Consider the following 25,669-nt stretch of genomic DNA (forward strand, 5'->3'; position numbering starts at 1 on the left):
AAATTCTGGAATTTTTAAAACTGCTGATGTATGCCAATTAAAAAAGGAAGAACATCAACCAGTTTTTGGTGTTGTGTGTGTGGTTTTTTTGGGTTTTTTTTTTTTTTTTTTTTTGGTGGTGGTGGGTGTCCTGGTTTTGGCATTAGTGTTGCCACCCATTACCTGCCTTGATTCTGCTGATGCTGTATAAAATGCTTGCAGTGTTTTTGTAACCAGAGCTTGTTTTCAGTATATTTTGTATTGTACTTTGCTTACTTTTACTGAAATAGGTAACTGTATGTGATTCTGTGTATGGTAAGTATAAATATGCTTGGGTCTTGTTTTATGCCCAGATGCTCTAGGTAGAGCTTCAGCTGAGAAAGATTAGTTTATTGAGAAGTTGAGAGTATTTTTCCTTAAAGTCAGTATTTTGAAAATAAACGTTCATTCACAGTAAAATTATAGATTCAAGTGTTCAGAACAGGGGACCTGAAAAAGATTAAGTGCCTTATCCCCAAGAATGAGAACAAATTAATTAGGGGTAGGATAATATCTTAATTTTTTTTAATGGAACAGCTGTTCACCAGGTGCTTTTGTTTGACATTATTAATAAACTTTGCCAAAACATGGTTTGACATGATTAAATGTACTTAAATTATGGTCCATTTATAGCCATAAATTACAACTGTTTATAACTTCTGTACAGTGCAAGTGTGCTTCATAGGTAGCCTGTTGGCTTATGGTTTAGGAAGAAGATGGTCATGTTCTATTGAGTGAAGACAAACAGTGTTAGTCTGAGGCTTGTAATTCTTGGGCGTGAGTCAGTTGCCTTTGCTATAAAAAAGTGGAAATGAAGGGCAAAATATAAATAGGGAACTGAAGAAATTTGATATGCTCAAGGCCAAAGAATATACCTGCTACTTACGTTTCGTGCTTAGAATGGACAGAACCTTTTGGAAAACAGGCAAACGTGAAAGTTCAGTGTGCTTTTCTCATCAGTGATGGGGCTGAAGTACTGTAACCCATTCGATTATGTGGGATTTTAGCTAACCCTAATAAAGCAAATAACTTGGAATATGCTGCTTTGTTAAATAAGGTGACTAATATCTCTCTGTCATGTTCAGTGGTTTGTTGCATGACTGGATATTTACTGTGTTTGCATTTATGGTAGCCCAGGCTAGCGTCTGACAGTATAAACTTCCGGATCCTGAAGGCAATGTAAAGGTGAGAATTTGCATGTTAAAACAGTAGGTCTCAAACCAGAGACCTGTATTTTTCTGGATGATATGCTTCAGTGTGTACAAGGGGTGTGCAGTTACCTGCCACTCCATATATATCAGCTCTGTAGCCCTGTTTCTTTGGGGAAGGGGCGGAGGAGTAGGTCTACACTTCAAAAGCTAAATTGTGGATTAATGAATTCACAAACAATTAACTTCAGCTTCTTGACAAAAGGCTTATTTTTCTTCAGCTATCTTTGGAAGAAATCTGTAGGGCTTGACAACCACTGGTCAAGCAACTTGAGTTTCAAGCAGCTAAAGCTGTAGTCTGTAGTCTGTTGCCATAAGAGGTTGCTGCAGAATGCTTTGAGTTGAAATTACCACTGGTGTGTATTTTGAGTGAAGTCACAAGTGTCCACTTCCAGGTACTAGGAGTCATAGCCCCGAGGTGAACTTGGCGGCAGCGAAGGCACCAGGGAACCAGGAAAATAAGTAACTGCTTTCAGAAACAGCTTCTAGAGAGTGGTGGCAGTACCTCCAGAGGCTTAAGTTTGTTTTAGAGGCTGCAGAGGTGGCAAGAGCTGGGGAGAAGCCCAGACAATGGCAGTATGGGTGTCAGGGCTGAGAATGTGCTGTGGAAGCTGTTAGGAGCCCAAGGAGGCTGTGGCTGGTCAAGGCAATGAAGCCAAGTTCTTGTGGAAGTGACAGGAAGGCTATCTGTGTTTATATGCATGCTTGTATGTATGCATTTCTGCATGAGTTTCTACTTCAGAGTAAAGAATACATACCTCCAAGATAGCATGTTGGCTTCTGTGTTGTGACTTGCATTACTGCTGTTTCTTGTCAAGCTCAGAGGATCAGTTTAAAGTTTGTGGTAATACATCACCAAGACTAAACAGTTTAATATATGATGGCCATGTTATATGGAGAACCTGGTTCTTGCTTCAGTTGCCTCATGGTATAAAACAGATCTTGGATAAAGACAGAAGAAAATTTCCCTTCCTGCCCTGAGGGTTACTAAAATAAAGGTAAATCCAAATGCCGTGAATGGATACAATGTGCTGTACTATTTAGTGGGATCTGAATGGCTCTTTATTGGTGAATGGATTGTTCGTGTGTATGTGTTTAAGATGTACTAAATTTGATGGGAAGAAGGTATCTGTTGTTATAGAAAAGTAAGGAACGGACATGATCTTAATTTTGAAAACTGGTCTCCTATAGAGCTGTATATCAAAATAATTTTGTGTTGTGCAAGTGTAGTTTTTGGCTAACAGATCATTGATAAACATGTTTCAGGTCCACTAGTGTTAGTAAAGTATGGGATGGAAGAGAATTACCTGGGAGCTGCTTTTGACTTAGTATTGCTTACATAGGAATCATTAAGATAAGGTAATGACCAAGAAAGTGGCTTGTTATGAAGAGTGATACGGGGCAAAGAGGAGCTTGATGGTGTCCTTCTATAGGCTCTGTGGCCAAGGTTAATTCTCAGAACTCCATGGGAAATTAATGTGCAAGTAACAGAGGTGAATTTTGGGTATGTCTTGACAAGGCTGCTGTTTTCCCCTTTCCCCTTTTATTCTGGTTTTCAACTTTGTCATAAAGTATCCAGTGCTTTTCTTTGTTAGAAGGAGTTTTGCCTGACTTTTATCCTTAACCTCATCTGCTTACAGGTAGCCTCAAAGGAACTGGATTGTCACAGAATGCCCTGTTCTGTATGAGCAGTGAGTCTATAGTCTGTGATGTGGAAGGATTCCCATGGGATGTTTCCTACAAAAAAACCCAGTTTTGTGACTCTGAAAAGCTGTTGTGTTTTCTCCACACGCTGCAGCACTGGGTGGAAGTTTACCTTGGTGGCTGTAGAAAACTGTCCCTCTGTTAAAGTGAGAAAGAGAGCATTTGCAACACTACAATACTTCTGTGTTTCATATACTGCTTTGTATATCATATATAACTAAACACTGAATTCCTATGAGTAGTATACTGTCACCTTTCCTGTTACTGTAAGTGTCTTTCAACTTTGGCACAAATTGCTAAGCTTGAAGTGAAGTGTGTTCCTGCTTCCTGTTGGTGAATGTAATTTTAAAGCATGGCTTCTTTTCAATAACTAGACAGAGACCTACAGCAGCTTTTCAGTGTATTAATTCTAGGCAGGTAGTAATGAAAACTGAATGGTAAATGATGTCCTGGATGTGGCTGTAATTTTTTTGAAGTTTGGTTCTCCCTGCCTTATGATTTGTATTACTGAAGAAAGTGCTGCTAAAGCCCTTAGGTCCCAAGAAAGCAGCTCTGTTAAAAGCACCAGAAACTGAAGAATTTATCAAAGTAATCCTGTTTTGCCTTTGGTATACACAGTGATCATGCTTTGAGACAGTCATCAGCATTGATGTCTTTTTTTTTTTTTTTTTCTTTTCTTTTTTTTCTCATCACCAATGTGGACAGACATTTCAAAAGAGGTTACATGCTTTATATTCTGATAGGTCAATAATCTTGTGTCAATCCAAGTCATAGAAGATCCCAACTCTAAAACTGTCCCTTTGAAGTGAAACAAAAAGAATCTGAATGAGCTGCTCACGTAGTGTTAAAGGTACAAAGCTCTTGGTGGGGTTGATAATGGAACTCTTTGTAGATGAGAAAGCTGGTCTTCAGGTGTCCTCAGCTGATTGTGTAAGTTAATGTGTTAAACTCACTTCCAGCAAGTAGTTTGACAGAAGTATCAATGGGAGTAATGGTTTATATCAAAGTTACTCAGAGACTAGATGCTGTGAAACAGCCAGAATTACTTACTTTGAATGCTTGGATGTGGTCCTGTCGGGGTTTTCTAAGAGCCCCCTTGAGCAACAACCAAGTTGTCTTCTCAGCATAGGCAGTGCCACCCAGCATACAGCTGCAGCACAGCAGAGAAGGCTGGGACTGAGCATGGGGCAATCTGTCTTTCCTTGCAGCTGAGGGAGGCTTCTGGTTTTAAATACTGCTTTTTTTGTTTGTTTGTTTTGAGTCTCTGTGACTGTAATAGAGCGCACCTGCAATTCAAGGTCTGCTCGTGATCTGTTTGTGAAGAAGTACAGTGTGGGAGAGTTCCATGCTCATGGCTTCCAAGGCCATGTGTCAGCATTATCCTGTTATGAATGCTAGTTCCTTCAGTGGCTTCCTCATTTAGAGTAGATAGAATTTTCCTCTGTAGTTTCATAAATTTACAATAAAAGCGACTTAAGCAGAGTTTTTTTTTTTTGTCTTGTGTCTTTATTGCTTTTTGCTCATCAAATCTTGAAGAGGATAGTGTTTGAAAAATTGTATTTGAGTTGATGCTTCAAATTAGACTGTTAAAGATGTTCCACTTCAGCAGAGTAAGCACTGAAGTGCCTTCATTATAATTGGTGGAAACAATAGAATCATTTAAGTTGGAAAAGACCTTTAAAATCGAGTCCAGCTGTAAATGTTTGTGCTTTCTATTAATATGTGTTATTTCACAGTTACATTGATAACACTAGTAAAAAAGACAAGTTAGTTTGCAGTACCTAGAAAATAAATAATAGTTGTCTGAAAGTTGTGGGGTTTTGTTTTTTGTTTTTTGTTTTTTTTTTTTTAAGAAAACTTAGCTATGGAATATAGTATTGCTTTAAAGTGTCAATAAGTACACTGAGCTATTAAAATAAGAAAATTATTATTTAAATAAGGGGTGAGTTTCAGGAAACCATTGGTGAACTCTCTTCTACCACCCCCTTCCTCCATCCTTCTTATAAATGATTAGGCTGTGAATGCTGCTAATAACGTCTTTCAAACCTGCATGCATGTTTGTCTCCTAATGCTACTCTAACTCTTTTAGAGCTTTTAGAAATGTGGGGTTATCTTGCAAATTCAAATTAAGACCCAGAGTAGAAGTGAAGCCTGCTGACACAGTGGTTCCCGAAGTCTGAACTGTGGTATAGTTCCTCTGTTGTGCAATGTGTTTGTGATGATACTGCCTAGGAAAGCAAGTGGGTTTATGAATGTAAGTTGCTAATAACCATTATGTGTTACCAAAAATCCAGTTACGTGATGAAATTAGTCAAAAATAGAAACAAGCTTCAAATACATAGAATAAACTTCTATACAGGCTTTCATTATTTCGTTTCCTAAACAGTAAGTGTAAATATACATTGCAGTCTGTTAAAGTAAAAGCAATTGAAAGACAACTTTAACAGATTGGTATTTGAGTATGCAGCTTGATAATTTTCTTCAATTAAAAAGTCTGGAAGGACCGTAAGAGTGGAGAGCATGGCAATTGTGCTTTGTACTCCTATATAATAGCTTTCCTTCTGAGGTTATCAGATTTTCATGGTTTTTCCCAATTACATGGTCTGTACGGCTAAATTTCAAGTGTTTAAACGTTACGACCTCAGTGGTCTGAATGAAGTAATCTTCCTTCATATATCTAAATAACATGGCTGTGAGTGAAAATTTGGAGTTAATATTGGCGACAGCATATACAACTGGTTTTTGAAGTGGACTGCTCTCAGATTCCACCTAGTGTCTGCTGTGAATGTTGTGATTCTAAACTGAACTACAGTTCAGCCTTTTTAAGGGAAGAGCTTCCTTCTGGCACAGTCGTTCTGTCCCAGTGAGAAAATGGTGCCTTACCCATTCTTTCAACCTCTGTCAATGCACAGCGACCTCAGACAACATGAACAGCTTTTAGTAGACAGTTGACCTGATTATTAATACTTCAAAATATCCATTTGTCTCATTAGACTTGAATGATTTTGCTTTGTATACTTTTTTAAAGTAACGCTTCTTTTGATAATCAACAATGAAAACTGATACAGATTTTAAAGACTGTTAAACTGGAAACCTCAGTTTTTGAGGAAGTCTGTAAAAGGTTATTAAAATCATGTAAAAACCTCTTGCTTCTATTTAAGTTAATTACATCTTGGTCAAAAGCTCTGAAATTGTTGTTAAGATAACTAAAAGCCTGACATCATATTGCCCCAAATATCAGACTTTATTCAGACTTCAATAAAAGGGTACCATTGTCTACTGAAGGAGTGCCTTATCACCGTTCAGATACGATCTCACCTGATTAAGGTTAGGGTGCACTATAAGCCAGTTTGATTCACTTTCTTCTTTACGTAGGAGATTTTTACAGCATGCTGTTTGATGACACTTTTCCAGCCTGGTTCACAGGCAGGTTTTTTTTTTTTTTTTTTCCCCCTGTAAAGTCAGTCCTGTGAAGAAATGTGAGAATAATAGCAAATCATTCGGTGGATAGGTTAATTTCTTTGTGTGTGCCTTGACTTCAGCGAAATAACGCTGGAAAAAAGGAATGGATATGCATGTGGTCTAGGCAAATGAAAACTTAATCATTGGAAACATGGGAAGTTGCCTAAAAGACAAGTATATACAAAGTTTTCCTATTTGAATATTTCTTTACACATTTCTTTTGGCTGTAGGTGGGAAGGTTTCAGTATTACTGCTCTTAACTGTTGTTTTCCAGATATCCCTTATTTTTCAGATTCTCTCCTGTATCAGTTTGAGGTGGAAAACAGTGTTTTGGAATCATGGAATGATGAAAGCTTGGTTTGGTTGCTGAAAGCCGCCTAGTGAAGATGTTCTTCCTCCCAGAAAATCAATTTTGGCTGATTTTCCTCTTGGAAAAAAACAGTTAAGCATTAATACAACTTGAAATGTTTATGTAATTAGGATATCTGATTGCAGAAATTTGTTTGGTATAGTAACACATCCCCAGGGCTGTAAGCTGCAGTTGCTTCTGTTTTCTATGTTACAGTAGAAGCAAGTGTTGGATTCTGTGTAGATGTCTTCTCTACAGATTTGATAGTATCAGAAAGACATTCTGGAGACTTGCCTTCTACATCAGTACAATCATCATGCAGGGTTTTTTTTTCTTTTTCCTTCTTTCTCTATTTTCCCTTGTAGAAAATTCATTTGGCTGCCAGATGCAGTTGCCATTGTCTAGATAGTCTTACATTTTTTTAGCATTTAAAAATTCTGTAGTAGCTATGAAATGCAGAATTACAAATCTTAAGATAAAGTTCTTGTAGCCTTGGGGTATAACATATTTGATTTATATTGCTGGAAGATCTTTTGCTTAGGTCTCCAGTCTGGATGATGTATTTTATGTGTTTGGTTTACTGTGTATTTGACTTGGTATTGTGTCTCTTAATGGGATCAGTTATGTTCGTAAAGACATCTTAAAGCTGTTGAATCTCTGTCAAGTTCAGGCAGAGAACGCTGGAGGAGAGTTTATATGTAGGGGCATGACTTGATATATTGAAGCCAGCTTTAGAGTTCCTAGGGCTGGTCACAATTGCCATGGTTGCATCTTAAGGAGCATGAATCTGATATAACCTTACTCTCCAAGTTCACATTTGCCTTGCAAGAAAATCCTGGCAGTAGAATTTTTATGGGTAGACTTTTACGTAGTGCTAGATAATTGTCTGTCTTCCAGAAGTCAATGTGAAAGCCAAAAGCCTATCTGAATTCCTTGTGCATGCTCTAATTTCACTTGAAATCCGTCTTCCCTTCGGCTTGTATTTGTGCTGCTGCGTGGCAGTGTGCAAATCAAGCTGTGTGGAACTGTGGTCTAATTGCACTGTATTAGGAATACAGATAACTTCTGGTGCTTATTCCAAAATCATTAAAAATGCCTCTATATTGTTTGGGTAACCTTTTCAGAGAGCTCCCTTTCTAGTAGTTGTTGGCTGGTTAGAACTCGTGCAAACTCAAACGTTGGTGCTCTTTAAAGTAGAGAATTTGAAGTGTTTGTTTAACAAATCAAGAGTAATTTGCTTGCCCTGTGTTGGATGCATTCAACTTTCTTTTACTAAATAGCCCTTCAAGTCATAAGTTTACAGTAAGAGTCCTACAGCATTGGTTTTTCCTCTACAGAATAGAAATGCGTGCATCTTTCTTAGGAGTAGTATGTTACAGATAGTCTTTTACGTTGTTATTCACAAAAGGAAAAGCTGTAATAAAGTTCTAAAAGATAAATCTTTCAGTAGTTGTTCTTGAGAGAAAGGATACAGTAGCTGCAAAAAAGGTAGGTTTTCTTTTTTGGCTGATTTTTGGATCTCTGTGTCAGTTTCCCCTTGCATTTTGTCAATTGAACTGTCCTGTAAAATACGTGCCATGTATGATGGCATGTATGAGTTTGGTCAGAATCGGCAGCTTTTTAACTGACCTCTCCCAGAACCTCCTAGTCAGACACAGCAAAAACGCTGTGTTTCTTAGTACATCAGAAAATCTGCTGCTTTCTCTCTTCAACCAAACAAAGGGAGCTCAGCTGTATAGCTTTAAATTATGTTAGAAAAGGCAAATAAGAAATAGAAGTTGATCCCTTCTTAAATGTCCCTTAAGTGATCCTTCTGAAGGATCTTGGGCTGGCTTCTTGCAGTTTAAAGTTCTGGCAGTTTTTTGTCTAGCAACATCTTCCTTTAAAAGTCTGAAAAAACCCTTTATAAAATACTCTTAAATATCTTAATGTGCTTTAGAATTGCAGGAGGAAAATGGAAGAAATTTCGGCAAGAAAGTACATGTCTTAAGATAGGCCTCATGCTAAGGCTGAGCTGGACTAATTAGTTTGTGGTCTCTGAGGGGTGTGTGTCATTCCCCCTTTGTCCTGTCTGCTTTCCTATGAGCTGGTTCCACATGTGAAGCTGGCCAAAAAACGAACAAAACCCTCAAAATTAACACCCAGAGAACCAAAACAGAAAACTAACCTTGACAACTTCTGTTTTGGTTGTTAACTTGAGTTGTATGTTTACTATGTGATCAGGAAAGCATCAGATCTCAGGCTAACTTGGGAGATGTGATTTGTGGAATGCATTTTGTATTAAAAAAATCGGCAGACAACACCATCTGAATCCTGTATGTTGCACCACTTGGAAAGTTAAAAATAATGATGAAATTCAGCCCTTGTTCAGACTGTAGTAGTGGTCATGAGTGGTCCTGGAGTCTTCCTTCCATGCTGCCCGCCTTGTTCTTAAGAAGAAATGTTGTGGGCTGGTGGAGTGCTGATACCTCCTACTGTCAGTCCTGCTACTGCAAGTGTTGCATTACCTTCCTGTTTGCTCAGTTTGATTTGTAGCTAGTAATTTTTTGATTACTGTAAATATGTTGTCAGTAAATTATTACACAGATATTTGATTTTACTGGAGTGCAATTATATGAATAGAATAGAATTTGAGACGGGGAAAGCTGAAGGTGAACAGTTAAGCCTTGAATTATTGTGAATTGGTGGGATTTGTGATCTTTCACTTTTCTATGAAGAGAAAGACGTGTATGTGAATAATCACTCAAAAATTACAGCATTCATTGAAGGAATAATTTTATTTATTAATGTTGGTGTTCTTGTCAAGGAACTGTTCAGTGTGGGTATAGCTTGATTTGCTTGTGTGTGGAGAGTCTGTCCTAACTGGGTAATTTGAGTCCCCTCTTTCTCCCCAGGATCTGCTGTCAGGGAAGGGCTTTCATGTGCCTGTACTTCAAATAATGTCAGTACAAAACACAGTTATATCTTCCCCTTATTGTGCTGCTTTGTACCTGGACTCATCAACTGTTCATTTCTATGCCATCTATGATTCTAGGAGATGAGTGTTTACTGTTTCTACAAGTGATAGTAGAGCGTTTAAAGATACGGCCTTGGTTAGGTGGCTGTAGTAGTGTTGAAACAGCCCAGTTTTATAGTCCTTGTGAACTTGCATAACGATCTAAGACTTCTTTACAACAAGGAAAAATCAGAATATATCTCAAAAATGCTGCCAACGTGCCTGGAGATGAGTTTAGATAAAGGCAAGCGATGAGGGACATACTCTATTTGTGAAGTGAGAAGCTATGAATTTAGAAAGCATCCTCATTCTTTTGCCAAAAAACCCCAACGCTGTGGGGCCCCCCCTCCCCAACAAAACCACCCAGCACATCGCATCACCCAACCCCTCCCAGCTGTGTCAGTGCCATTTGCATGGTGACCACATGCTCATACATGTTTGAAGTGGAATTCTTGGTAGCGTTCTGTTTGAACATGGTGAATTTCTGCCATCTGTCCTCTACTGAGGGATGTCTTTGAGTCCGGAAATAAGTGCTCTAATACTTTACATACATCTTTTGTTTTTCTGTTTCATCAGTGTATCCAGACCAGGACTGCAGGCTGATAATGAAGTAGTCTGTACAACAGAGTACACAGTTATCTCGCTGTTGATTCACGTTACAAAACTACACATCATTGTGAGAGCTGTGTACTTATTCTCTGGAGAGGATACTACTGAAATTCATAAAGTCAGGAGGGCTCAAACTAGCCATCTGCCTCATGCTTGCTCTCTGTGTCCTGGCGGCTTCTGACAGCTGTGCAGCAATGCACTGAGAAACCCAAGAGTCCACTACTGGGGCAGTACACTAGAGAATATCTGCACAAAATACATCTATCCTTTTTTTCCTCTGCCCCCCAGTCCCCCCACCCTCCCCGTCCTTTTTTAGAAACCTGGTTCCATGTGTACGTGCTGATACAAACTGAGGCAAGCTGAAGCATGCTATGCAAATGTACTTCTTGGGAACTAGCTGTCACGTGGAAACTGTAGTCTGAGAAATACTTGTAGGCAGTCAAACTGTTGGTTTCGGTGGGTCGTTTTAATTCATGAAATGATGATCCACTGCCTGTGAAGGTTTCCATGTTCCCTTGCTAAGGGAATAATGTCTCCTTAGAGAAGTAGCTTCTATTTAATTTATGTGTAATAGAAAACTTGTAGGAAGCTGTTCTTGTTTAATGAGTTAGTAGGTTCCTGTTTAGTGAGAAGCTGAACAAAACCATTTGCAGTAGTCAGATACTAACATGCTAACATGAGACACTGTCGTGCAGCTTGCTCATGCATCACCATAATCCCCTAGCACCTTGCCTCCCCTCCTGACTCCCTTGTGACCCAGGCCACCCCCACCCCCCCAGTCCAAAATACTCATTTAATATTGTCTCCTAGTATTTCTTGCTTTTATATTCTTTTCTAAAGGGAGGTGCTTTGAGTGTGATGGATGCTATCCTTTCAGATACATGAAGAAAGGTGGCAGAGAACTGGGTTGTTTTTTTGATCTGCAATGTTAGAAAAGATTATCATGTTCATTTTGATTGATTTGTCCATATAAGGAAGGGTTGAGTTTGGATTATGGATGCAACTGTTAACGCTCTACTCCCTCACTGCCTGAAATAGGTTTTTAAATACTTTAATATAGATACCTCATACCAGATGTACCAGTTTACACAGCTAGATGTGTGGGTATGTCGGTATGGCCTTTTTGCAAGCGGGAGAGCACTCAAGTTTCCTCGTGCTCCTATCTGGCTAGGTCTGATAGTGCTGGGCTGGAGCTCATGTTGTGAGTCCTGCTGAGAGCATAGTCCTGCTCACTGCAGCTACTTCAAACAAGTATGTGCTCATGTCCTGCCATCTCAGAATGGCAGTTTAAGCACAGTTCTGCTTGCTAGAGACTCGGCAGACCTCCGCAGTAAAGCAGTTTACTGCCACTCCACAACAGACTGTGGTCACAATTGCTCTGTCATTTTAAGAGCGAAATTTGGAGGATGGAGAGAATAGCTTGTGGTTGTACTAATCCATGCAGCTTGCTGGTGTGTTAATGCGAGTGTTGCTGTAAGGTGTGGTAGGGGCTATTTTTACAGATTGATCCAGAAACTGGCTCACAACAAGTGACGTGAAAATTACTTTTCTAATCTGTTGTAAACGTTTCTGCATTCCACCCCATAGTTAACGAATGTTTTGGGAATTAGTCCAACTTAGTTGATTTGCAGGGAATTTTTAATGGAAGCCTGTACTGCATACAAGAAATCGTGGACTATATATTGCTTGTGAAAAGACTGAAAGTTTTGCAGAGAGCTAAGAGCTCAAATGAACTGTTTTCTGTCTGGAGAATAGATACCTTTTTTTTTTACCTGTCTTTCCAAAAAAGTGCTTTTATAGCTGGTGAAAAGCTTAAATACGTGAAACTTGAAGTGGTATAAAAGTGAAAAGTGAATGATTGATGAAAAAAAGTGTATGTTTCATGATAGCTAAGTATGTTTCTTTTTTTTTTTTTTTAAAAAAAGGCCTCATACTGTTCATAACCTTCTGCAGTATCAAGCATATGGTTGAAATATTGGTGCAGTGCAAATAGTTTTGCACCGAGCACTCACAGTTTTGCTCTGAGTTCTCACAGTGTTGTCACCGAACACATTCAAGGATATGATAATTTTGTGTATATTTGTCTACAGTTTTTTTCAGAATACCTCTGTAGTTAAGCATGGTGAGACAGTTGCAGTTTGAAGTTGGTGTGTTCTCCATCTAATGTGAAGCTTTTCCCTTGTGTTTATTCTTGGGTAAGATCAGACATCTATCCATGAAGTATGTTGGTATGAGAATTAAAAGAAACAAATTTTCATCTGTTTGAAAAAAATGACCGTGTTTACATTTTAGAATGTTGAGTTTTTCAGCTTGGCTTTACATGTGCATGTTCTTTGCTTTCTATTTTCTTCGTTTTTAAATGGATAAAGCTTCTGAGTGTGGGTGGGTTTTTTTGTTGTTCCAAGATTAAGTGACTATGAACTAGAAACTGGTTGACTACAGAGCAGAAGGAGAAAGATATTTCAATAAACTGTTTCAGAGTCTTGGTGTTTTTTTTAAGTTTCCAAATCAAGTATTCTTTCCAAAACCTTTTTTTTTTTTTTTTTGAAAAGTCAAACTAACCTGAACAAACCAGCTTTTATACTTTTAGAAATTGAAGTACTTACAGTATAGACTTATTTTAAGGAAAACTGCATTAAAGTGTGGGTGAGCCACCAGAACGCAGTTTGGCATAGCTGTTTCAGTATTCGTCTGAGTAGCTGAAGAGCTGTATGAATCTGTGCTCTGTACTAGAAGAAAAATAGGTTTGGTTTAGGATGCTCAGCTGAGAGCACAGAGTTAGGGTATCTGATATTTTTGTTTGTTTGTTCTTCCTGTGTGAATCGTTTAGTTTATGGTCATTTACATACAACAACAGCAAGGCCTTCCAGTACCTTGGACGTGAAGATTCACAAGTGTTACAGTAACCATCTATACAGAGCGGAAACAAGCTAGTTTTAAACACTCCTCTCAGCACTGTCTGAGAATACTTTTATTAGTCTATGGTTAGAGAATTTTCTGGAATGAGAAAGGCAGTGAGGGGAACTGAACGTGGTCTTCAGATTTCTGAACTGCTAGGTGGTGAATACCATCTTCCCAGTTGCACAGTAAGCTGCTTTGGCTGGTGGTATTTGCCCCAGGTTTATGAACAGTGTGTTACTTGTTTTGTTTTGTTCAAGTTGTTCATTGGTTGGGATGGCACCAGTCCAGCTTCATTACTAGAGTTCTCCTCATCCGAGAAGTAGGAATGGAAGAAGAAAAAAAGAACAAGGAAGGCAGTGTCATGTCATGAAGGTTAAGTTATGGGTAGTGCCTTAAAGAAGCAGTTTTCCTACACCTTACCTGATGGGACAAGGAAAGGAAGGTATGTCGGTGGTGAAGAGGAACAGAATGAAATGAGGCTCTGAATTTGATCTGCTGGAGTGGAAGTTATGTTTTTCTAAGGTTGGCTTAAGCAAGGAAAAGTGTAACTACTCTCACCTGAAACAGAAAGCCATCTTACTTTGGAAGGATACATGAAATTGATTGCTGCTAACAGCATGGCTTTTTTACCTCTTCAGTGGGGAAAAAGAAATAAACAAGGATTTTTTTACCCCAAATAAAGTAGCCCTAGTTTATTTTGCCGAACAAGATTATATGGCTTATGTAAAAAAAAAACCCCATGTGCTTTGGAATGAGTATTGAGTGAAAAGTTGATAATACAGCTGTAAACACACATAGCAGATGTTTGACTTCTGGGTTGTTCTGTTCTGGGGCCCAAGGTACAAATGTGCTTTCATTTTGCAGTGCTAACAAAGTCTTGGATCAGAGCAAAAATACAGCCTTGGAGCTGTTCTTAGCTGCTGTTGGTGCAGAAAATGTTAGGTCTGGAACTCTGTCTCAGTTCCTTTTTTGGTATTCTCTGAGCTGGAATTAAAGGCATGCTGTCTTGCCCATTCCGCTTTTGTGCGACCCTGTAGTAGCTGTAATCAGTGGCCGGGGAGACAGAGGCTTGCGAGGGAGCGATTGGCCTTCCCGGAGTACGGCTGTGTCCGGCACAGCCAGCTAAAGCGGTCATGTCTGCGCAGCCTCTGATCTCTGGGGAGGTTCATTACAGGGTCTGGTACAAGGGCACTCTCCGCTCCTGCACATCAGCATGGAAGAAGCTCGTCCAGGGAAGAAAATGCAACCTGTATGTAAATAGCAGCTGTATCAACTTAATAATCGTTCGAACATGCTTTGATGCAAGTGATATTTTAGCGACTGTGTCTCAGATTGGTGTGCTACCGTAGATTTGCTAGTTGTGGGAGAAAATTTTGAATGATCTGCTGATAGAAATAATACTTGAAGTAGAGAATTCTGTACTGGGGAAGGTATTTTCTGGGTAGTTAGAATTGCTTAATCATAGTAACATGCTTGATTCGGAAAGAAAATGTGCTTTTACAATCATGAGAGTATACTACCAGATTTTGAGAGTGGTTGGAGTGGGGTTTTTGTGGCTGTTGTTGGGGTATTTATTGTTGTTTTCTTATTTTGCATAATTTAGAGTCAGTTTTTCTTGATTTGAAGGTTATCAGCTATGACTTTGAGTAATTACTGATTGTTCCTTTTGACAAAAAAAAAGTGAACTTGATGAGTGGTGTAACTGGAGTAAAATGTGCTTGGAGGAAGTATTTTCTTCAGGCTTCAGTGGCATAGCCACAAATCTCCATTTGTGGGGATTTCTACAACGAAGCAGTGAGCTCACTTGTATTGGTGTTACAAGCTATTGCTTAGCTCCTGTATGAGTAGTCTTTGTCACTGCTGTTTAACGGCAACGCACTGTATAACAGGATTACTGCTTTAGGGTTCCCTGCAAACTAAAATCTATGGGATGGAATTTTCCTAAGCTGTAAAGCTTTGAAGACCCCTGAATTGTTTTATATAAATTTTATAAGATGACTGCTAAATTTTCTGTTTCCTTGTGTAAGCATAAGAAGTAAGAGTTTCATTTAGACATGTTAAAATGCATCTGATTGCAGTGGTCTTGTTTGTTAGTGTCTCTGTACTACTGGTTTTTGATTTTTATTGTGGTGTTACCATCAGCTCTGCATACAGAACTCTCAGGCATGCATATGCCTAGAAGACTAGGCAAAGATTTGAGGTGACTTAGTTACAAAGATTCTACTACTTCCACTTTCCCTAGCTGTGACTTTAGAAATTGAAGTGAATGGAGCTATTAATTTTGTGAATGAAATTTAGTGCTATGAGGCAGTGATAAAATGCAACTTTGTAAAATGACTACTATAATATGAGATATGCTACGTGGTATCTTGTGTTGGATTGGTGACATTATTTGCTATCTTTATGCATGGTGCTAAATTTTCTGGCCTGCAGAACACTCAGGTTGAATTCAAACAGGCTTCTAATTTTGATGGCGTATTCGCTTGCATTTTAGTTATGCCTTAATATTAATCAAGCCATCCTTTGTGTGTGTTCTAAACATTTTTTTTTAATTTTATAAATTGCTGCGGTGTGCTGTAGTTGACAGCCAGTCACTGCTGTGACCAGTCACTTGTCAGTGTTTATGCTTCCTTTTTTTCTGACTTTCTCTCAATTTGATTTTGTGTTTACTGTCCAAAGACTAGTGTCTGATTTGTCAGGGACATGGCTTGTCTTGCATGTTGTGGCCCTCAGCGTGGCAGTGGCCAGAGTAATGTCTGCTAGAACCACTGAAATAAAATTATTTATAAACATTAGGTGTTCAGCTGTTGAGGAAGCAAAACATTAAAATATTTAGAACTGTTTTTTCCCAAAAGTGCTGTTTGTTTTTGTTTGTTTGTGTGGTCGTGGTGTGGTTTTGTTTTTATGCTCTTATTTTAGTAGTGCACATCCATGTCTACTGTCCTCCCTCACACAGTTCTGGAAATGTAAAAGTAAAATGCAACTTCTGGAGAGTCTTACTGAAGTCTGTTGTTGTCTGTTGGATGTGCTTGTGTAAACAAGGTTTGTATTGCTGCTGTGTTTTTTTTGTAAGTCTTCTAGAAGCAGACTGGCCAGACCTATTTAGTAGGGTAAGCTGAGCAGTTAATTAGAGGATTAGTAGGCCAGAAAAGCTTCTCTTAAGTATTCCTAACCCCTTTTGTTAGAGCTATGGTCTTACTGAAATCTAAGCCTCAGACCTTCCTGTGAGGCTCCGAGTATTGCTTTGATTAGGAGGGATCTTCATTTACATGCGAAATAGTTGTGTAAAATAGTAATTGTATAACCACAGCTAAAATTCACAAGTAAAGGGTGGGGAGGTGGGGGGTGGCTGCGACACTAAAATCCTTGAGCTGTACTGGAGTCTTTGCTGTGGTGTTTGAGCAATACCCACTGCTGTGATAGTAGGGGGGGAAAAAACCTCCTAAAACTGGAAAGCAGCTGTTCTGTGCAAGTGAGACCGTAGCAAATACAACCAAGGGGAAACCCGTCAATACGGTGTGCTTCCTGTTTTAAATCTGGCAAGTGTGCTGTTTGTGAATTATTATTAATTTTACTCTCATCCGTATATATTTAGAGGGCAAGGCCAGCTAAAAATTGTATGCTGACAAAATGAGATGGAGCCCATTTATATTTAGTGCACTTTCCCTTGGCTGTTAGGTTTGTGTGCTTGATTTAGCACTGGTGGTAATGTTTCATCCCTTTGGCAACTCCTGAAGATACAGTATTGCTGTGTAGACCGATACTGTGCCCAAAGAACAAATTTCAAATGCCTTTATAGGGCCGCTTGTGCAGTTCACCTAAAGACTGTTTAGTAGGCTGAATAATACCTTCACTTACTACTGTTTAGAAAGGACTTGTTTTTTTTTTTTTTTTTTTTTTTTTTTTTTTTTTTTCTCCATATCCTGGCTGTCCTTTGTGGAGGCAGCAACCGGAGATGTCTGCACTCCTGCCCACCGTTGGCTCATCTTACTTCTGGTTTAAAATCAGACTCTATCTGACAGAGAAGTAAACCAATATATTTAGAACTTACCAAGTGATGCTGTTACTTGTTGCTGCAGGTGAACCATGTTGAAAAGCCCTTCCTAATTTACTCACTCTTAACTAAGGCTGCTTGGTGCTCTGTAGGTAGCAGTGGGAGAGCCGTAGTGTAGACCTGTTGCTGATGCTTGCCAGGGGTAGAATGATTGTCATTGAACTCTGCATACGGTAGTCACAGATGGCATTAACGAATATACTAATATTCTGGTTTCATTACCTCTTGCAGGGTTGTTGTCACTGGTAACTTGTAGTCCTACAAAATTAGGAGAGAGCACTGGTCTTATCTGAGCTACATGTGCGCATGCCGCCCCCCCCCCCAATGTTAGCACTTATTAGCTTGCAGTTCTGGGAGATTCAGTGGATAGAAAAGAGGCTGCATGTGCATTCTGTAAATCAGAGATGTATTTTATTTCATGACTACATGGAGTATTATGTGTGCTTAGAACAGAAATGCTTCTGAAACAGACCACTTAGGAAGCGCTGTGAAAATGAATCATGAATTACCCTCCTGGTTCTTAATTATTCTGAACAATATATTTCAGTAGCTGTGTGACAAAGGAGTTTGTGTGTATATCTGTCTTTAAAATAAAGGCCAGTTTTTAAATGTTTCATATATGTACATACATGTATCTGGAAAACAGTTGCAAAATTAGGTTTTGTAGTTCCTCTTTTGTTATCTTTGAAATTTGTGGTCAAAATGAAGGTTTAAATTTCTTTTAGCAGAGCAATACTGGTAATTTTTCTTTATTTAATTTCTTTTTTTTTTTAAAACTGAAACCTTGATGGTTATCATATCTGTCTTCTGAATGCAGATCCAACAAAGTGAGGGCTGGTGACAGAACAAAAGTCCTGCTTGGACTATGCTTCCAAGGTCTAGGTCAAGCCACCATTTTGACTTCTGTTTGTACTGATTTGTAAGTTAATTGGGAAGTCGCTAAAGGCCTCTACTGTTCCATGCTCTTGAAGGCAGCACGCTGGATGGGATGGGTGGTTTGATCCAGCTTAACTGCTCCTACGTACTGATGATGAAAGACTGAAGAGTCTTTCTTTTGCACCGTGCAAAAATTCTCCTATGCTTAGTATGTAAGCCTACGGCTACCGGGGTTTACCAGTTGGGTCTGTAAGCAGTGTGTGCTTGTGTTTAGAGAGGAATGGCTTGTTGGTGCCACATTCCAGCCTAAGAGCTAAATCCCATCTGCCAGATCTGGTAACTCCACAAAGGCAGAGATGTACCCATGGGTTCTTGTGGGAAGGAACAGGTAGTATTTGCCTTCAGTTCAAGCCAGAAAGGATGGGATGTAATTACAGTCATAAAGCGATTAGCAGGTTCACTGTCATGGTGTAGGCAGATGTAGTAGAATAGTGTCAAAATTAGAAGTTTCAAACTTTTGGCCAGGGACAGATGAATAAGGTAAAAAAAATAGATATGACCCTCTCTACCCCCCACAGCCCCTGGTGTTCGGGGTTGGTTAGTAGTTTGTTTAGTTTTTGGGGGAGTGATGGTGGTTTGCATTTGCATCTGCTTGAACAAATGCGGCAATGAAGGTTCTTTGTAGCATGAAAGTGATAATGTAATTTTTTTTAACTTCTTTTTTTTGGGGGTTGTGTCCTTTCCTGTGCCCTACTTATTCCCATGAACACTAGTGCTATCTCTTATGGTGCTGCAGGTAGTTCCCCAACTCTGTTGGGAAGAACTTTGGACAGAGGGGATGTAAATGGAGCATGTGAACGTTGTCTTAGCTGAGTAATGGTTTTAGATGTTGAGCTCAAATTCTTTTTAACGCAATTACTGTATTACTTTTAGATTTCAAGGTTTAAGGTTAACTTTGTCAGCCGTTTGTATGATCACTGTCTATTACCAGAACGAACTACATTCCAAGGACCTCAAAAATGTGTTGCTAGCAAGTTGTATCTCTTGGAAGTGGTGGCTCAGTAATGCACTTAGGCAGTGTGCCCATCTGAAGCCTGTCATGTGTATGTGACTGCATAAGGTTAGATGAGTTGCATGGTGAGAAAAGCTTGTACAGATGACAGTGGAAAGTATCCTTTAAATTTAATATTCTGTGCGTCATATTTGTGCCAGTCCACTAGATGGTAACTAACACGTGCTGCTGGAGGTCGACAACGAATTCTTGCAAACTTGGAACACTTTCCTTAGTGATTTGTGCAATTTAGGATTGACTTTAGAAGTTCAACTTTTCATGCAGCTTTAAAATTTTAGATAGAAGAAGTGTACTGTACTAAATGAAGACAAATGTTTGAGAAGGTAAATATAGTGTAAGCAATTTCTGGATACTTGTCTGCAATAAAAGGGGAATTACTCTTTTCTCCTGGACTGAGAAAAGATATTTGAAAATCAGAGGTGGCAAGAGGAATCCTACTGGGATTCTGCTAGAGCAAAGAGTATTTGGAAGTCTTGTCTGGTCTGCAGCAGTTGAAAAGGGGTTTCATTTTCATGCTGGGGAAAGTTGGAAGTCCAGGAAGATATGTTGTAGTACATGCAGGCACCTCTGGCTGAGCATGAAGGTTTTACTGGAAGGCTGTTCCTACAGTATGCTTGTGAGTATTCACAGATTTGGTGTTAAAAAAAGTGTACTTAGTGTATTTTAATTCAGTGTACTAGGATTTTTTTATCTTTCTTCCCTTCCTTGATGTACTTGGGACTTGTTCTGTGTTTATAAATGACTATATCCTTGTGAAAAGGTGAATGCTTAATCTCTTCCTAGGGTACTTCCATTGCTTCTGGTGTTCCCCCCTCCTCAATTGTTCTGTCTCTTGACTGAAAAGAAAAGTTACATACATTCCAAGTTAGTCTTGAATTTTACTTTGGCTCATCTTTATCAGCTGTGTTTTGGGCATCTGTGGGATTATTGTGTGTAGTTTCACATTAAATGAGTAGTAGATTGCAGAGGAATGCTTGCTCTAAGATGAAGTCTTTCTCTGTGCCTACGAGAGGGAAGTTGATGAGTCTTAAACAACCCACCTCTCTTTAAGTAAAAAGTTCAGAAAGTGGAAGAGATAGTGAGAATGGGAATGTGTTTGATTCAGCAACTAGAACAGTTTGCTCTCACTTTTGTGCCTTTAAACTGACATGGTAGATTTTCTGTATTTCCTGGAAATGTATGCCCTACAGACGTTATTTTTAGCAAGGCAAAGGTTGTAACTTGGAATTAGTTTTGTAGTGTATTTGAATATTGCCTGACCTAAGGCAAAATTATTTCATCGTGGGATTTGCTGTTGGCATCACAAAGGGTTATGTTAGACTGATGCTTTGTGTTTTTTCTAAACAAAGGCTGTAAAGGATATGCTTTCTTCATGTATGATATTTGTGGTTGCTAATGGTTTATTCTTGGAAGAGTCTTTGCATATGTCGAGTAGTTTGAGATAGGGGTAGAATGGTTTGCAAGGGCATGCATGCCTCTCTGTAATCTAATCTCAAAAAACATGTTACTTTCACATGATGTGGTTTTGAAAGCTGCTTCTGTATGTATAAGGTTGGCAAAGTATCTCTGTTACTACAGCAAAGGGTGATAAATATTAATAACACAGTATGAGGCATACAGCAAGTTCAAAATGTTATTGGGAGATAAAAATCTTTTCTCGCATGTGTATTTTCCACAGTGTGTATGTAATTTTCTACCAGTACGCAGTAGTTTGTATAATCTGGAGAAAAACGTTGTCTTCCCTTGTTCAAAACCTATGTGTCTGGGAAGCTTCCAAGTGTCCTAGAAGAACTTTAGGGTGCAGGGAGAGTTAGGTGCAGGGCACTTGAGCAGTCTGCGGCTGTAACAATGAAGCTTATTGTGGAAGAGGTTTTGATAGCACTCTTCCTAATATTAGGGTTTTTTCTCTTTCATATTATAAGACACTCGGGATAATTTAGAGGATTTTCTGTTTCCGTCTATTTTGAGTTTTCTAGTGACATGAAGGATTTGTGTGTGTGTCTGTTTCTGTGAGCTGGAGTGTACTACAGTCCTATCATTTTGATTGTGTCCCTGAGATGAATTGGAAGGTAGGTATGCTCGAGGCCTTGCTAGTGGTACAGCCTTACCAATGCAGTTAAATGTTTTGCTGTACTTATTTGGTGCCTCAAAAGATTGTTAACTTAAAAGCTTTTTAATGCTGCTGCTTAGAGACCTCTTTCTGATACTGGGTTGATGCACATTCAATGGTTTTTTTTTCCCCAAGTTGTGTTGGAAGATCTATCTTCACTAAAGGTAAGAGCCAAGACTCACTTTGCAACTGTTATTTCCCCCCCCGCCTCCAGAACAGTTATCAGTGAGATGACAGAGGTCGATTACATGATGAAGGCATCTTCTAGACAGCTCTATAATTTCATTTTGGTGTGAAGGAGACAGGAATGTACTATTTCCCCCTGTCCCGTCGTGGGGTGTGTGTGTGTGTGTGTCCCATCTTATTACCACGATGCTGTCTACATTTCTTGATTCTTCTTTTTTGATAGGTCCTTGTAACATTTTCACAGATCTGCCATCAGGCACAACTTCAGTTTAACCACCTGAATTTTTAAATTGTGGCTGTCTGGAGTGTGCAGGAATTTTGGGTTTTCTACCATGCCTGCAAAACTCTGCTTTTGTAATGCAGTAGTGACAACAAAGTTATGTTACTGTGTAAGCCTGCCTTGAAAACTCCATTCTTGGGGACACAGCTCAGAATCGATCATTTCTTAGTTTTCAGAGGTTTATGCTGCTATGTGCCAGTCTTTTTTTGTATCTTGCTTATTTATTTACACAGTGCCAGCTGCTTTTTATTTTTTATAACTAACTGTTAACTTTTTTTAAACCTAATCTGAAAAAAGCCCTTTTTTCCTATATGTGCCGTTTGCCATCTTCATATTCTTTAATCTACTTCCCTTAATAGTTAACAAAGATCTGGACTCTTTTTTGTGTGTGTGTGTGTACAAGCACACAATATACTATGAGAGATCTTTTATTAAGACTAAGGAGCTATGTGTTCCAAAAATTTTTTTTATTTGGTAGGGGTTGCTAACAGTGTTTTAGCTTGTAGCTGTTACACAGGTTTGTTGTTTTTCATCCTTGTTGCTTCTCCATGAGATGACAAATCTGTTCTATATATAGAAGCATTGCACTATTGATTAATTCTAAGATCAAAGTTAAGGTGAATGTCAACACTGTTAGGGTATCCAGTCTCTATAAGATTCCTGGTTCAGGCTTCTGTTTTCTCTTTATGAAACCGTTATCACAGATCCCACGGTGATCACTTCTGGCAGCAGCCCACTGGTGCATTTACGTTGATCAAACAGGTATTTGTGGTGTATCTGGCTGTCGTACAGCCACGAGAAAAGTCATGTTAGTGAACTGATCCAGTGGAAGGCTAAGTTGTTAAAAACATAAAATGCACTGCTTCAGCTCTTTGTATTTGACTTCATGATTGATAGATCTGACAAGGAAAAAAGTGTGTGCCCAAGGGAGCAGAAAGAGCAGGGACAGTATTCGGCCGTTAGCTTGCCATGATACATAGTTAGATGTAACGCAAAGCCTTACTCCTATGGTAGGCAGCAGTTCTTTTGGAGAAGAGTTCTGCCAGGAGGCTGTCATTTGTGAGCTGTTACAAGTGGACTGTATTTTAAGGAAAGCAAACACTTGGAGAAAGGCAACTTTAATGTTGGTTTGGTGTGAAGTCTGAGATGAGATTCTGAGTTTCCTACTGCACAGTTACTTTAAGGTTTATTTTAGTCAAGATGGAGCAAAAGGCAGTGTGTAAAGGTCTGCTTTAGTGATGTGACAAATGTGATTAGGGGATGCATTCAGAGATAAGCCTCAATCTTGAGCCTGCATCTATTTCAAATACCATGCTTTTGTGTTATGAGTGGCATGGTTTCAGTAGTAATGGGATCTGAAAAGATAGTCTTGCAACTGCTGTTTCCTAATGTTAATTAGATAGGGATGAGGTTAACAAGCTGCCTGTTGAAAGCTGAGTGAAACCATTATTTTGACTGTTATTCTAGGAGGGACCCCCAAGCTGTGTAACTTAACTCTTTTGCCACTCCTTTTGTGTAACATTTGGTTCACAAAAGCCGCTTACCTGCGCTGGAAATTGTCACACAGGGTTTGTCCCCTGAGCAAATGGGTTTGAGAACCTGAGTGTTAACTTATGTAACTTTTTTAATATTTGCCAGTTATTTTATTGAAGTTCATTAATTGCTATTGAATGTAAAACAAAAAGAATATTGCACTGCTGAAATATGTCCTGATCCTTGATAGGATGAAATTAAAAACATCACAAAAGGAAATTGCATGTTATTTAGCTTATCTGTTTACTCTGTTTTTCCTTCAATACAGGGTAATGTTTTCTTAAGAATTGCGTGGGTAGATTTTCAGTGACATTTTCTTTCTCAGTTTCTAAGAGGTGTAAGTGTGGTGTTTTAGAAAACTTTGAGAAACAACTTCATAACTGTAGAATATATTTAGGAATTTAGAAAAAATCAGTTTATTTAGTTTTAATTAACTGGCATCTTGTTTCTTCAGGGTCATGATGAAGAAGCTGTTGTGGATATGGGCAAAATCAGCTCTACTATCAATACAAACTTTGAGAAAGAAGAACTAGAGAGTAAGTTTGTGGTGGTTTTCTGTTGCTTAACATGCATTTTTTTGCCTTGGGATAAAAGATCCATTTTCTTTCAAATGCAACCAGTATCACTAAAAGGAATCAGAATTTCTTGACCATCATGAAATTCTAGGAATAAGCCCAGGGAACAGCAGATGACCTGCCCAGTTTTTTGTCTTTCTGCATGCTAATACCCACTGTTACTCAAATCTGTTACAGAAAAAAAAATATTAAAAACCCTCAAAAAATAAAAATTATGAAGATTTCCAAGGAAAGCTTGCTTCTGAGATTGTATGTTTTACAAACTGATTGCTGTCAGTAAGAAATTTCCAAGCACACGTAATGTAAAGTTCTACAGAATCAAAACGCGGGAAAGTTCATTGTCCTTGTGAGTGCGTTCGTGCATTTTAAATACTGAGAGTCTGAACAGGTAACAGTGCTTCTCGTTCCATGGTAAACTGTACATTCTGCAGTCAGTTAAGCATTACGGAATCCTGTTAGTCTTCATTATTTGTTTCAGGATCCTGCATTTAGCAAGAAAAATGGCATTTTCATGTAGCAAAATGCAAAATTGGATACTTCATCGAAGAAACAATTTCTTAGTGACTCAAAAAACGAAGTAGATGGGGATGAAGATTAATGGATGCTATTTAGCAAAGCCAGAGGGAAAAGCTAGGGAGATTCAGTGTTAAAATCTTATTTATTCACCTTTCACATAGAATGCTCTGAAGCTTAATTAACATCTGCAAAACGCTAGAAAAATATCCATAGATTCACCAAGCAATGTTTCCTGACAGTACTGAGTGTTACTGGTTCAGAACATCGGAGAGCCATTATCGCAGCAGTTTCTAGCTGAGAAATGTTGATTTTAGATTGTTGTCACATTTTCTTATACTGTGGCCTAACGAGACAGATTAAAGTGATTAAAGTTGTTTGTTGCTGTTGTAGTCGTACTCTTGCTCTGTTCCTTTCAGTCTGTTACTATTTTCCATCTTGTACTGACAGTCTTGTCTGACCGTACCATAAGCATGGTTAGGTATGTTAACCAGCAGAAAATGTAACAGTCCTGCCAAAGGAAAATAATTAAAAAAATTCTCAGCGGCTGAGCGCCCCAAACCGATTTGCCATGCAGATGGATGTGTGCCAGTGCTGACCGGGGAAGGGAAGTGTGAATATGAGGCTGAGAGGTGCAGCAGTGGAGGCTGCAACAACCCAGTTTAGATAAGGTTGAGCTGTGGTGAAACCAGTCGTGTCTGTTTCTGCAGTTAGCTTAAATCTGCACTGAAGATTTATCTCCTCTTCCATTTCCTTCTCTTGCTTTCCTCTGAGAGATGACCCAGAAAATGCATGTGTGTGTTTTGCAGGGAGGCAGGGGGTTAAGGGGAAGCAGGCATTCAGCTGGAGTGGTGTGCAGTGCAGCTGGGGTTGTGAACAGCTGTAATGCCTCAGCCACGGAGAATGACATGAGAAGAATGACATGGGAACATGCAGCGATTTCACTTCCCCAGTCTCTTTCATAGCACGTTTTTCCGAGTGCTTCAGCCAGTCCTCCACTGCTTACACAAGATGCTGGGAGGGGGTTCAGGCCGCTTGAGGCAATTCAAGCACTTGCATTGCTGATGGTGGAAGATATCCCAGCCTTACCCGTGGCCAGAGGACTAAATGAAGGTGAAACAGCCTTTTAGTTTCATGATCAATTGAGTCAAGTAACAGTTGTTGGAAGGAGGAGATCTCACTGTCCTCACCTTGCTCTTAGCCATGCACCTTACCTGTCCTTTG

At 39.1% G+C, this 25,669-nt stretch overlaps 1 protein-coding gene across 4 annotated transcripts in view; it reads left to right on the forward strand.

Annotated features, from left to right (window-relative positions):
* SLC4A7 (solute carrier family 4 member 7) overlaps positions 1-25,669 on the forward strand; it is a 97,623-nt gene that overhangs the window by 11,794 nt on the left and 60,160 nt on the right. For 2 of the 4 annotated variants that reach the window (XM_040589426.1, XM_040589428.1), the window contains exon 2: positions 23,812-23,893. In XM_040589426.1, coding sequence (XP_040445360.1) covers positions 23,812-23,893 — 82 coding nt within the window. Of the gene's footprint in view, positions 1-14,288; positions 14,496-23,811; positions 23,894-25,669 lie in introns of those variants that run through there. The other 2 variants (XM_040589430.1, XM_040589427.1) reach the window with 2 other exon arrangements.

Source organism: Falco naumanni, chromosome 4, assembly GCF_017639655.2.
Source record: "Falco naumanni isolate bFalNau1 chromosome 4, bFalNau1.pat, whole genome shotgun sequence".
Lineage (NCBI taxonomy): Eukaryota > Metazoa > Chordata > Aves > Falconiformes > Falconidae > Falco > Falco naumanni.